Genomic DNA, 14,444 nt, shown 5'->3' with positions numbered 1-14,444 from the left:
TGGGACTGCACTGAACAAATCTCGTGCTGCTTGCCCTCGTGAAACAGCCTGGAGATTTTGCCAATGAAGAACAATTTTTGTCCCTGCGTTTTGCTAACATTTAAGAATAAGCTTACTTAACTGCGTAATCAGATTTGAATCTACTTAACTCTGCTACTAGTTTATTGCTGTTACTTTTTGGTACTGGGTATTGAACTCACAGGCACTCGACCACTGAGCCACATCCCCAGTTTTGTATTTTATTTAGAGATAGGGTCTTACTGAGTTGCTTAGGGCCTTGCTTTTGCTGAGGCTAGTTTGAACTCATGATCCTCCTGCCTCAGCCTCCAGGACTGCTGGGATTACAGCTTTGTCCCACCATGCCTGGATACAATGCTATATTTCTTATTGGTATCTTTAAAAAAAAAATATTTATTTTTTAAAATTGTAGTTGGACTCAGTACCTTTATTTTTTATTAATTTTTATGTGGTACTGAGAATTGAACCCAGGGCCTCACATGCTAGGCGAGTGCTCTACTGTTGAGCCACAACCCGCCTCCCTTCCCTTTTAATTTGACAAATGAAACTGGTAGCTTGAAAAATAGTTTTTATTCATGAAACTAAAATGCCAAATTTTCTTTGCAGGTAAGATTGATAACAACAAAACAAAGGATTTATATCGCGATCTTGTAACTATCTTTGACAAACTCCTCCTGCCTACTCATGCTTCCTGCCATGTACAGTTTTTCATGTTTTACCTCTGTAGCTTCAAATTGGTGAGTGAAAAAAGTCACTAACATTATTTTATTCTTGCCCACAATTTTTCCCTTTAAAATTGCGTACAGAAAGACCATGAGGGATTTCTTTTCCTTGAGTGCAGTTTAGTAGTACTTTTATTTATTTATTTATTTATTATTTTTTAATTGTAGATGGACACAATATCTTTATTTATTTTTATGTGGTGCTGAGGATTGAACCCAGTGCCTCACACATGCAAAGCAAGAGCTCTACCACTGAGCTACAGCCCCAGCCCTTACTAGTACTTTTAAATAAAATTGCATTCCCCTTTCAATATCTGGAAAGAAAAGGGAATTGGCTGCTGTCATCCTGAAGCTGTCATCCTTAGCTTGATCACTAGGTGGTGCCCTTCCCTTCAGTTCAGTCCGTTTTATTAAAATCTCATATGGGATATTGAATAACTATTTTCTTTATTCCCTCTTAGGACTGAGTCCTACCTACCTAGATCCAGCCAATTTTGTTTATGTGTGGGTGGAGGGGTGCTGGGGATTGACTCCAGGGGTGCAGTAATACTGCTCTCATAGCTACATGTATTGCCCATATAGCTACATAATATGTTCTAATAGCTGTATCTCCAGCTTTTATATTTTTTTATTTTGAGACAGGGTCTTACTAAGTTGCCTAGACTAGTCTTGCACTTTTGATTCTCCTGCCTCAGCCTCCCCAGTTGCTGGGATTATAGGCATACACTACCACACCTGGTTCCAATCAGCCAACCAGAATTTTTTAATCCAGAATTTTTTTGGCTTTCTTATTGGGAGGACAAAGGAAATGTAGGAGACTCTTGTAGTTGCTTACAAGAGTGTAAAATATGTAAGACTTTAAAAACAGTCTGTCCAAATCCGCCCAAATCCGAGTGTTGCTAACTTTAGAAAAGAGCTATTTGCTATTTGGGAGAAGTTGGAGGTTGTGCCCTTTGTTAAGAAGCTTAGTCAGTCTTTTTGTTGTTGTTTATTTTATGTGGTGTTGAGGGTTGAACCCAGTGCCTCACACGTGCATGGCAAGCACTCTGCCACTGAGCTATAGTCCCAGCACTAGTCAGTCTTTTTTTCCAAAATTAGCATGATTAATCAAACACCAGCTGTACTTGAATCCTTACTTCTGTGTATGATTAAGTCAATGTGGGCAGAGAGATGGGAAGGGTACTTTGCATGCTCAGGAGGAATTCCCATGGGGAATCCCAGGGAGTGTGGATTATCACTGGTTTCCAGGTCTGGCTGAGCATTTTAGATTCACTTGAAGAGTTTTCACAGTGTGCAGATTCCAAAACCCTGTCTCAAACCTACTGCATGTATACACTCAGAGTAGATCCCTTTTTCTTTCTTACTCGAGAGGCTGTTTGGCCTGGCCTTAATTACCTGGGTTCAAGTGATTTTTCCTGCCTCAGCCTCCCAGGTAGCTGGGTTGATAGGCATGGTGCAACCAGCACATCAGACACTTCAGTGTTGATTTTGATGCTTAGCTAGGTGAGGGATCCATTAGATCAATAATACCAGGGTGCTTTTTAAGCTGTGTTAAATAGCATTAGCTTAAAACTTAGGAACCATGATCATTGTATTTATTATTTAGCAGTACAACTGAGATACCAGAACTTTCTTCCCACATTGGTGAAGTAAAAATCTGAGGATTCTGATAACCAAAGTATATTAAGCATTTAAAAAAGATAAGGTCAACACCTTTTCTTTTTATAGGGATTTGCAGAAGCATTTTTGGAACATCTTTGGAAAAAATTGCAGGATCCAAATAATCCTGCCATCATCAGGCAAGCTGCTGGAAATTATATTGGGAGCTTTTTGGCAAGAGCTAAATTTATTCCTCTTATGTAAGTAACCTAATTTTCCATGTACTTTTTAATACCATGTTTTAAAAAAGACTATAGCATTGTCTTGAGGCAAAAAAAAAAGGTCTCTTTTTTGGGGGGGTCTATATTTAAAATGAATAAAATCTGTTTTCCCCATTCTGTTCAAGATGTTTATGTTTTCAAAAGGCAAATTTCAGAGTAAAGTGTCTCCTGTTTTAGATGGCAACCCCATATTGCAAGGCTTTTGTTATCGGTTTTGTGTGTGGTTGCGTTGGAACGTGGAAATCCATTTGTCTTCATGGGTAGCATAGTGCCATATACTATTTTCACTCTTGTAGGTTTGTCTTTTTTTTTTTTTTTTTTTTTTTTAGTACCGGGGATTGAACCTAGGGGCACTGAGCCACATCCCCGACCCTTTCATTTTTTGTTCTGAGACAGGGTCTTACTAAGTTGCTTAGGGCCTCAGTCAGCTGTTGAGGCTGGCTTTGAACTTGGGATCCTCCTACCTCAGCCTCCTGAGCTGCTAGAATTACAGGAGTGCACCACAACACCGGTTTTTTGTCATTTTTCATTTGCACTTCAACTCAGATTGTATCTGTTGAAGCTGAAGAAAAACCCTTTAGAAAGGCAATAGGAAGCGCTGGGGATGTAACTGAGCATGTGCTGAGCAAGGCAGTTGGGTGGGGCGGGGAGGAAAGGTTATACAAATACCTAACTAGGAAGCCAGTTTTTTCAAATAATCCATGAAAACATCCTTAGGCAAGGATGCTGCTAAAAATCTTTCCCCAACAAATTAAGAGCAATCTGGCTTAAATTGTTGATCTTAGGACTTAATCAGAATCCCATGGGCACCAGATTGTCTTCCTCTTGTGAGATGTTGGTGCTTGAGCCAATTCTTTGGCTATATCACCTTAGGGCCCTGTTTCTCCTCGAAGGCGGCTGCTGCTCTGCCTTGTGATTGGAGTGTTACCTTCCCCTGTCCTTTATCTTCTGCTTCTCTCTGCACATGGTGGTCTGTTTCCCCTGGTCCTGGGGATAGAACTGGGGATTTTATCATGCCAGGCAAGTGCTCTACCACTGACCTATGTCCCTGGCCTGTGGGAGGTAATGTACAGGAGTTTGTGACGTTTTCATGGTTTGTGATGAATGGCTGTTGTGTGGTTTTTGTCAGTCTAGTTTTCTTCTGAAATAAGTAAAGTTGACTTGAACTTTTCTTCTGTCCAGTACTGTAAAGTCGTGCCTGGACCTTTTGGTTAACTGGCTGCACATATACCTAAATAACCAGGATTCAGGAACAAAGGCCTTTTGTGATGTTGCTCTCCATGGACCATTTTATTCAGCCTGCCAAGCTGTGTTCTACACTTTTGTTTTTAGACACAAGCAGCTTTTAAGTGGAAACCTGAAGGAAGGTCAGTGATGTGGGATCGATGGTCTCAGACTGGATTTTCTTAGAAAACCAAGTTTTGATTACTTAATTACTTAATCACTCTTTAGAATAATGATACTTTGCTTTTTGGAGATGTTGGTAAAAACTATGGGTTAGGAAAACTGCATGTGCACTCACATTGTTACAAATAATTTCAAGTTGCTCAAAGGACCCTAGAATCCCTTCAGTCTCCTTTTTTCTGTTAATGGACTTGAGGTTGAGATTCCTGCCTCGAAGACAGTGAAATGGGAAGTCATCTTCACAATTGGGGCTGCTTGGGATGGGCCAGTGCCTTGCACAAAACTTCTGACACCCCCTTTCCTTGTCCTCATAACAACCCAGTAAAGGGTGTGGCTTGCGAGTATGCATCATTGGCAGTAAATCAGTTTAGGCTGTTTTGTTTATTTTCATGAAAAAGTTAAATAGTTTTGGAGTTATTTTCTTTAAACCAGGGCTTCTCAGTCTTGGCATAATCCTTCATTGCGGGGGTTGTCCTGTGTATTGTGTAGCAGCACCCCTTACCTCCACCTGCTGGGGTCAGTAACAACTCCCTGCACACCCCCAGGGTGACAGTTAAAACTACCTCTGGACACTGCACATGTCCTCTGGCATGGTCTCCTTGGGTGGGAATCACCACTCGGCTGAAACTTGAATGTTGTTATGTTTGTCATATGTCTACTTAGACCCTGCCTGTTTTTAAAAGGATGTAGGGGTTAAAATTAGTTGTGAACTAGTAGAAAGTTAGGGTTTATTACAAGGTAATCAAAATTTGGTTTTCTTTGTATACATTTTTTTTTGTATAAATTTGTATAATTTTTTTTTCTTTGCCAAGAATCTTGATTTGAGAGGAAATATTTCTTAAAAGCCATGATGTTATATATATGTAATTTTTTTTTTTTGGTACTGGAGAGTGAACTCGGGCACTTGACTGAGCCACATCCCCAGTCGTATTTTGTATTTTATTTGGAGGGTCTCACCCAGTTGCTTAGTGCCTCACTGTTGCTGAGGCTGGCTTTGAACTCTTGATCCTCGTGCCTCAGCCCCTAAGCTGCTGGGATTACAGGCATGCACCACCATGCTTGGCTTCTAATTTTTTTTTTTTAACCAAAATATATGTTGAAAAAATTCTGTTAAGGACCGAGGCAAGAGGATTGCAAAATATATAGTGTTTACATGTATTTTTTTAGGAGTTGATTATGGTTCAGATTTGGAATGTCCCACAAAGGCTCATGTGTTGAAGGCAGCAATGTTCTGATGTGGGGCTTTTAGGAAATGACTGGATCACCATCTTGTCACTGGATTAAGTTGCCTCAGCAACTTACACTCTCTCAAAGTAAAAAATAATGACTGGGGTTATAGCTCAGTGATAAAGCACCCCAGATTCAATAGGGGTTTATTACAAGGTAATCAAAATTTGGTTTTCTTTGTATAAATAAATGCCAGGAATCTTGATTTGAAGGGGTGGGAACAAACCAAAACAGAACAAAAAATTGGGCATGGTTGTACATGTCTGTAATCCCAGTTACTCAAGATGCTGAGACAGGAGGCTCACAGGTTTGAGGTTAGTCTGGACAACTTGGTGAGATGCCATCTCAAAGTATGAAAGAGATTGAGCTCAGTGGTAGAGTTCCTCTGGGTTCAATTCCTAGTACCACCAAAAGGTGAGGGAAGGCTCTTAGTCAGCTTTTCAGTGCTGAGAAAATACCTGAGAAAAACAACCTAAACAAGGAAAGATTTATTTTAGGTCGTAGTTTCAGAGGTTTCAGTTCAAGGTTGGCTGGTTCCATTGCTTGGGGTTGAGGAGGTAGAACATCATGGTGGAAGGCCTGGTGGAAGAAAGCAGCTTACTTCATGGTAGCCGAGGAGCATAGAGAAACTAGGGACAATACATTCCCTTCCAGGGCATGTCCCCAATGACCTACTTCTACCAATTAGGCCCTACCATTCAAAATTTCTACCACCTCCCAGTAGTCTGTACAGATTATGAATCCATCAGTGGATTAATCCAGTGATGAGATTAGAGCCCTTGTGATCCAGTCATTTCCTAAAACCCCCACATCAGAACATTGCTGCCTTCAACACATGAGCCTTTGTGGGACATTCCAGATCTGAACCATAATCAACTCCTAAGAAAATATATGTAAACACTAGTTGGTCTGCTTGCTTCTTAAATGCTACATGTGGAGTCTGAATTTTACTAAGCAGAAAGGTTTTTTGTTTTTCTTGAGATGAGGGTCTTGCTACGTGGTACTCTCACCTCTGCCTCCTGAGTGGCTGGGACTGCAGGCATGTGCCACCACCTATAATTATACTAATTCCAAGTCAAAAGAAATACCAACAACTAATGCATACTGAAAATGTTGTTCACCTTCACTGATAATTTAAGACATGCAATTGAAAACGAGGTTGCTGTTTTGTTTTGTTGCCCAACATGATTATAACTGCAGTCAGATCCCGAGGTCTTTTCCCTCCCTATGAACTCAGCACATGCTGAGCTTACAAATATGGTAAGTCCAGATTGCCCTGTTATCTCAGCCCACTAGGAGCAGGTGCTTAAAACTCCTGTTCAGAAAAGCGGCCTCAGGCACGAATGGATGCTATCAATCTGGTGTGTTCTGAGCCACACATTGTGAGGCTGTCTACCTTTATTTCTGCAAATAACTAACTTGTTGAGATTGTTTTTTCTTGAGGTCTGCAGATTGAACCCAGGGCCTTGTTCATGCGAAGCACATGCTCTACCACTGAGCATGTGTGATGATTTGAGCTGTTAAAGTTCAGATTTTCTGTTATATTTGTATCTTAAATTTCTTTTTTTTTAAATCAAAGGTTTGAGGTATCTTCAAAGTCTCAATTTTGAACGTATAGTAATGAGTCAGCTAAACCCTCTGAAGATTTGCCTGCCATCAGTGGTTAACTTTTTTGCAGCCATTACAAAGTAAGTTAATTACACTCTCTTTTATGAAATTATTTAACAATAAATTTATGAGATTGACACAAGGTGTGAGAACCAAATTTATGTTCATATTAGTATTGTAAATTCCATTATATTTCTCAGAATTAGTAACGATAAAACATTGCAAAAACAACAACCCAGCTCTTGCAGGAAATATTGCATTGTAGCTATTGTTTTTCTATTTTGGTGGCATTGGTAGTTGCTACTACTTTTTATTCAGAGATAAACTCCACAGAAACATAGGCCTTTTTTTTTTTGTATTGGGGATTGCACTCAGGGGCAGTCAGCCACTGAGCCACATCCCCAGTCCTATTTTGTATTTTATTTAGAGACAGGGTCTCACTGAGTTGCTTAGCACCTCACTGTTGCTGATGCTAGCTTTGAACTCGTGATCTCCTGCCTCAGCCTCCTGAGCCACTGGGATTACAGGTGTGCGCCACTGTACCTAACATCATAGGCATTTTGAAGTAATTAATGAAACCAGTAGGCAGAGAGGTACAAACCAAAGATGTCTGGTAGAGTGACAGCTGGAATAGTAATAAAAATAAACTGAACACAAGGTAAGTGTCCAGAAAAAGGAGGCGACTGTGTGAGAAAAGCACCTGCTATCTCAGGCCTAGTCACTCTGGCATCTCTGACTGTGTGCCAGACAAAGGTCCACGCACTTTACATAGGACTCATTTAGTCCTCCCATAACGCCCTGTGACTGTCTCACCAGCCCCCATTTGTAACTGGAGAGATGGGGGCATGGGGTAAATTCCTTGCCTGAAGTCATGTATCTAGATTGTGGAGCTGGGATGTCAGTGCAAGCTGTGGGGCTCAGTGGCAGAGTGCTTACCTAACGTGTGTAAAGCCCTGGTTTCATCCCCAGGACCAAAAAGAAAGAAAGAAAGTAATATGTAGGAAGCCTGTCTCCTGTCCACTCACTAAGTGACTCTGCTTCTGGGAGGAAGTGATTCAGACTTTTGGCATCTAGTGGGGGTATTCAGGCAGGGTGGAAGCTGAAAGTCTTCAACAGTGAGGACTCTTCTCTTGTCATTCCTCAGCCTCGTTCAAGGTCTCTTCTCTCCCCTGAGATGGCAAAGTGGTAGTGGGACTGGAGTGTGGCTGATGACAGAGTGTTCCATCCCCAGCACCACACACACACACACACACACACAAACATAGTGAAGGTTTAGAAAAGGAATAAAAAACCCAATTAGTAATAGCATTGAAAGGTTTCTGCACATTGCCGAAGCCAGGAAGCAGCTGGAAGGGTGTGGACTGAGGAAGTAAAGCAGAGGCAGCAGCCTCTGGAATGTTCTTGAGGTGGGGGTAGAGGGCTGCAGCTGATGGTGCAGCTGGTCAGAAGCTCTGGGTTTGGGGTTGGCACATGCAGCAAGGGTCAGGGGCAAGTGAACGTGAGCCTGAGAGCAGGGGTTGAAATACAGGCCGTGTCTGGGAGTCTGCACTGGTCCACAGCTGTCAAGAGATTTGAGCTGCTGTTCTGGTGATTGCTTTTTTATCAAGTTTTTGTTGAGATTTGTTAGTTCTTCAGTATTGGGAGTGACATAGGAACATTGTTGCATGTGTGTCCTGGTGTATGTGCTCATAGTTCTTGTCACACACCCCAAAATGTGGTGGCTGGGTCCAGGAGGGACAGAAGTCACCAAGTAGGGAGTGGAAGGTTATCCGTGGCTGATGGAATAGAAATAGGAGTGTGCTGCTTAAAGTTGCAGTGGCTCCCGGGAACCTGGGGTTATCTGAGTGAGCGCTGCGGGCGACAAGGTGGGAGTAGAATGGCCACAGTGAGCTAAGCCCGCCCTGGAGGAATGGCACGGATGCTAAGTCACTTAGAGATAACTTCCAGAAAAACTGACAGCGTATGGGCTTGTTGTTTTTCTGTTACCAGGTGGTTCTGTCTGTCCTCACTGTGCCTGTTCCCCTCTTACCAGTTTCTGAGACCATGACTCAATCCCATGGCCATCCCTCTTTCAGTCAAGCCAGCTCTGACTTTCCATTGCCAACTACTCTTCCTCAATGTACTGGAATCCCTCTTCAACAACCCCCTGATTTTTTTTGCCTTTTGGTACTGGGGATTGAACCTAGGGACACTTGACCTCTGAGCTATGCCCAGTACTTTTTATTTTAAAATTTGAGGTAGAATGTCACTTTGTTGCCATAGGTCTACCTGAATTGCTCAGACCAGCCTTGAACTTGGTGATCCTCCTGCCTCAGCCTCCCATGTGACTGGGGATTACAGATGTGCACCCCTTCACCCACAAATCCTCTTAGTTCTGTGCTACCAGGCCCAGCTTCAGTTCTTTCAAAATAATAGAAATAAAGGCATTTATCTAATGTAACTAATTGTGTAAACTAATTATATGAACTGTTTGCTTGCCAAACCTAGTACTACCTGTTAATCTAAGCCCAACTAATCATTCTAAGCGATGTTTACTATAGTCTCTTCCTTAGCATATGTGTCAATAATAGGCCTGAGAGCTGTATTCTGAAAGTATTATTATTATTATTATTTTATTATACTTGTTCTGTTCTGCATCTTGCTCTAGTCATTTTAATGGTCACACTCGTCACATCCATGCAAGAGTAATTCTAGCATGTCAGTGGTCTCTGGTTTTGTTGTTCACAGTAAATACCAGCTAGTTTTCTGCTACACTATCATTGAGAGGAACAATCGCCAGATGCTACCAATTATTAGAAACACAGCTGGAGGGGACTCAGTGCAGACCTGCACAAACCCACTCGATACCTTCTTCCCCTTCGATCCTTGTGTGCTTAAGAGGTAAGTTCTCTCAGACAGAGACACTGGCAGTGGTGAATTTAAATGTTAGAGATGTTTGCTTTTCCCAAGGGTGGGATTTAGGGTTGCTTTGTCATTAGATGGCCCGATTTGGGTGTTAGGCTTCAGGGTCGCTTTACACATGTTCACAGGCCCAAAGTAGAGAATGCCTGCAGTGTTGGAGGGTTTCACAGGCTTCCCAGTGTCTGTAGCTCTTCACCTTGGTAGGGGCCCAGATGTAGACAGAGCCCAGGGGCTTTTTGTTTGTATTTTTTTAAAAAATGGTTAAGGGACTGGGGATCCCTTCCTGGATGAGATGCCAGGAAGGGAGGGGCTGCCTTTTCCTGGTTCATCTCTTCTGCTGACTACTTCCTTCCTCCAGAGACCACAGCTCATACTGCTGCTCAGGACAGAAGCCAAGTGGTGTGTCTAGATGGGCTGTCCTGGAAATCCCAGCCAGCCTTCACTTTGCGTTTGGATAAGGAAGCAAGACTTTTGCTTATTAAATAGTCCTAACTAGCAGCATGACCATCTGGAATTGTTTGGCCCCCCAAGTCTTGGTTGACTGCAATCAGATTAGTTGGTTTTCCTACTTGGTTTTCAGGTTACTATAGGAATCTAAAAAAGAATTTCAGAATATTATAGTTTTGTTTTCATTTAGAGTTACTAAAACATAATTTTCCAGGGCTGGGGTTGTGGCTCAAGTGCCAGAGTGCTCACTTAGCATGTGTGGGGCACTGGGTTCTATCCTCAGCACCATGTAAAAGTAAAATCAAGATATTACATCCACCTAAAACTAAAAAGTAGGTAATTATTTAAAAAAATTGTCCGTATGGTTTAGAAACAATTTCACTTGAAATATAAGAAATAAGAGGTATAAAATTCCTTATGTAAGGATGAAGTTTAATATTATTTGAGCTATAATCTTTACTTCTTGGTTTTGGGGACTAGATCTTGTGAGAAAATGGCTGAACATCTTTTGACTTTTGCTAAAGTATTTAACTGGACTTTGGTGTGTGATCCTTATTAACAGATCAAAGAAATTCATTGATCCTATTTATCAGATATGGGAAGACATTAGTGCTGAGGAGCTACAGGAGCTTAAGAAACCCATTAGAAAGGTGAGTGTATGATACAGCACTCTTTCTGGGAATTTCCTTTGTGGTTATGGTCATAGTCACATGGTAAACAGCAGTTTATTTATTTATTTATTTTTTATTGGTTGTTCAAAACATTACAAAGCTCTTGACATATCGTAAACAGCAGTTTACACTTTACAAACACTACATTTGTTTTCATTCCGCCTTTATAAAAGTTCCAGGCCCAGGTTATGTTCTTCTGTAAAGAGAGTTGGTTTCTTGACCAGATACTTCCATACACTAACTTTGAGAAGTAGTTAATGAAAATTAGCTGAACTGATTTAAATCTTTACCACTCATTAGCTATTACCAGTGAGTAAGAATTTGCAATTGCCGTGTTTTGAAATGATGCCAGAGGTTTATATTAATTGTGTGGACCTTGGTGAATGTGGGCTGACAGTGCTAATCTGGAGTACGTCCTCCAGTAACCATTAGGGGGAGCTGGTCAATTAATGCCAAACAAGAACATAGGTATTTAACAAGTAAAAAGTAAATAAAAATAAATGCAGCACATTTATTTCCATTAAAGACTGCTTTAATGTACCTATCTCCCTTTGTAAAATTAATTATTTATTTTTGTCATACTGGGGATTGAATTCAGGGCAGGCTCTTGACCACTGAGCTATAACCCATTTTTAGCCCATTTTCTTTTTTTATGAGTAATCATTGGAAAGCTTATTTTATTTATTTTTTCTTTATAGTTTGCAGTTGGGGGGTGGATCATTCATTCACATCGTGTTAGATGCGCGGTCTGTGACACTGAGCAAGAATGTCATGTCCTATTCCCCTGTCCTCATTGAGTGTAAAATGATTGAAAGTCAACTTTAGACAAATAATTACAACATGTTCTGAGCACTTATGAGGGTAGTTTTTAATAAAGAAGTGTGCATCAGAGGAATCTTTTGGAATTATTTATCTTCATCCTTACAGAAATAGCACATTCCTGAGAAAGCAGTTTGTTCTCTCCCTCCCTCCCTCCTCTCTCCCTCCCTCCTCTTTCCCTCTCTCCTCTCTCCCTCTCTCCTTGACTCGGGGCCTTGCCATGTTGTCCAGGCTCGTCTCTAATTCCTGACTCAAGCCCTCCTTCTGCCTCCGTCACCCAAGTAGCTGGGGCTACAGGTGCATGCCACTGAACCTGGCAGGAAAGGAATTCTTTTTTTTTTTTAAGAGAGAAAGAGAGAGAATTTTAATATATATATATATATATATATATATATTTTTTTTTTTTTTTTTTTTTTAGTTTTCGGGGACACAACATCTTTGTTTGTATGTGGTGCTGAGGATCAAACCCCGGGCCGCACGCATGCCAGGCGAGCACGCTACCGCTTGAGCCACATCCCCAGCCCAGAAAGGAATTCTTGAAAGCTTGTCAGGGCCCCATTGGTGATCTTACTGATGGTGTGTTTTTCACATAGGAAATGGAGGAAGATGAAGATGATGATTTTTTGAAAGGCGAAGTGCCCCAGAATGATGCTGTGATTGGGATCACACCGAGCTCCCTTGATGCCCATTTCCGAAGTCCTTCTAGTAGCGTGGGCTCCCCTCCTGTGCTGTACATGCCAGGCCAGTCCCCTGTCACCTCAAGGATTTGCGATTGAGCTGCACTGCCTTCCCATGGTGTCCTCTGTGCCCAGGCTTGTCGCAGGGGGTCACCTTGGCTGGAGCACACGCTGCAGTATGGCACTTTGATTCCAGACTTCATTCATCATCTGAACAGAGGTGGCAGATTCTGTTCGCTGTCTTCACAGATGAAAGGAAAAGAATATCATGTGCAATATTTTACAGAGGGGTTAATGATAAACGGTGGAGACTGCTCGTTAGTGTAATGTGTACATTTTTGGGGTACCGCAGCTTTTTGATGTATTTGTTGTGTAATTTTGTATTGGCCACAACCTGTTTTAACCAATAATTTCTTCACTTAAGTTTTTCTGAGGACTGCAGCCACAGGACTTCACTGGCTGCGCTGTTCACTTCCTTGTCATTGTATTGTTGAGTGGGGTCAGAGGAGACAGACAAAAATTGAGCGGTGCCAGAGTTGGGCTGGAATACTGAGTTGAGCTGCCACCACAGGAGATCTCCAGGGACATCGGAGACCCATAATGGCTAGGAGTGGGTTTAGAAAAACAGAATCAGACATCATACTTGTGCAGTGCAGAAATTTGAGAGGAAAATGGAGGTTCAGGTAAGTATACAGTTCATGTTGACTGAAAGTGGCTTTGCCTTTTGTGAAGCACAGCATGGTATTTTACCCTTAGACTCCCCAGCGTCCCTTCTGTAGCAGTTACACTGAGCTAGTTGTGACCAGCATCAGTCGGTTATTTTAGAGCTTTTTTTTTTTGGTCCAAATAGGAAAAAGTTTTTTCAGTGATTTTTTTTTTTTTTTTTTTTTTTTTTTTTTTTTTTAGTGGTTTGCTAGCTAGACTGAGTAGTAGACCGAGGTTACTCCTCTAGAACAGTGCACTTAACCTGTGTTGAGCCTCGGGGAAGCCCTTCCTTAGTAAACCTCTTTTTATATTTTTATAACTAAACCCTGAGAGGGAGTCTAAGACAGCCTTGCCTTGTGACAAACTTGTGCAAGCACCGCCAGGGTTGTTTGAAGCTCAAGTGTATTTTCCCATTGTTCCTTATATGTATATTTCTTTGTGTAATTGTGAAGATGGTCATTTTTAAGCATATTTATTTTTCTGCTACTTCTATTTATTTAAAGGCCAACAATATTTTCTTGATTACAAATGTTTTGTAACGAAATACTTCCTTTTTTCTAGGGCTTTCTATGCTCTTGTATAATTACATTGATAGCAATGTAGAGTTTGAATTTCTGTCTGTAAATATATTTTTAGAGAAGATTTTTATTGCTTTAAAAAGTTTTGGATATTGGTGATTTTCTTTTGGTGACTTGGTGGAAAATCATTTGAGAACCTTAAGGTTCTCTTTTTTTAAACTGCTGACAAGAAGGTGGATTTTTGTATACTGGATAAAATGAGTAAATAAAATTGTATTCACAGAAATTTATGGGAATTGGGGTCCTAGTGGTTTAGGAAGTAGTTATAATCTAGTAGGATATATTTACAGATATAAGTCTTGTTAAATGTCAAAGGGGTTTGAGAAGTCCATTGTGAAAATAAAATAATTACATGGTTAATCTGGAACTTTCATTCTTATGTCAGTAAAGGGGAAGGTACCTTAATAAAAAGACTTCTCACATACGTTTTGATGTCTGTGTACATTTGTTTATAATAACTGATGTGTTAAAACATCTTTTTTTTTTGCACTGAAAAATTGCTCCTGAGACCTCACTTTTTTTTTTTCTTTTTTCTTCTACTGGGGATTGAAGCTAGAGGTGCAGCGACATCCCCAGCCCTGCTGTTACTTGTTTGTTTTTTGAGACAGGGTCTAAGATGTTTAGGGCCTTGCTTAGTTGCTGAGGTTGGAACTGAACTTGCAGTCCTCCTGCTGCAGCCTCCCAAGCCACTGGGATTAAAGGTGTGCACCACTGTGCCCAGCAAGACCTCATATTAAAGAGAAAAATAATTGCCATTATGATTGGGAGTGTTCAGAAATAAATTGCA

General features: G+C 41.0%; 1 protein-coding gene across 1 annotated transcript in view; it reads left to right on the top strand.

Annotated features, from left to right (window-relative positions):
* Rrn3 (RRN3 homolog, RNA polymerase I transcription factor) overlaps positions 1-14,081 on the top strand; it is a 34,482-nt gene extending 20,401 nt beyond the window's left edge. The window contains exons 12-18 of the mRNA XM_046440447.2: positions 625-755; positions 2,469-2,599; positions 3,803-3,987; positions 6,831-6,939; positions 9,587-9,739; positions 10,770-10,857; positions 12,291-14,081. Of these exons, the coding sequence (XP_046296403.1) occupies positions 625-755; positions 2,469-2,599; positions 3,803-3,987; positions 6,831-6,939; positions 9,587-9,739; positions 10,770-10,857; positions 12,291-12,473 (980 nt within the window). The 3' untranslated portion in view covers positions 12,474-14,081. The remainder of the gene's footprint in view (positions 1-624; positions 756-2,468; positions 2,600-3,802; positions 3,988-6,830; positions 6,940-9,586; positions 9,740-10,769; positions 10,858-12,290) is intronic.
* Positions 14,082-14,444: the final 363 nt, after the last annotated feature.

Source organism: Marmota monax, unplaced genomic scaffold, assembly GCF_021218885.2.
Source record: "Marmota monax isolate L192 unplaced genomic scaffold, Marmota_monax_Labrador192_F-V1.1 WCK01_AAM20220418_F8-fsc00035, whole genome shotgun sequence".
Taxonomy (NCBI): Eukaryota; Metazoa; Chordata; class Mammalia; order Rodentia; family Sciuridae; genus Marmota; species Marmota monax.
This window is presented reverse-complemented; position numbering and strand designations above follow the sequence as displayed.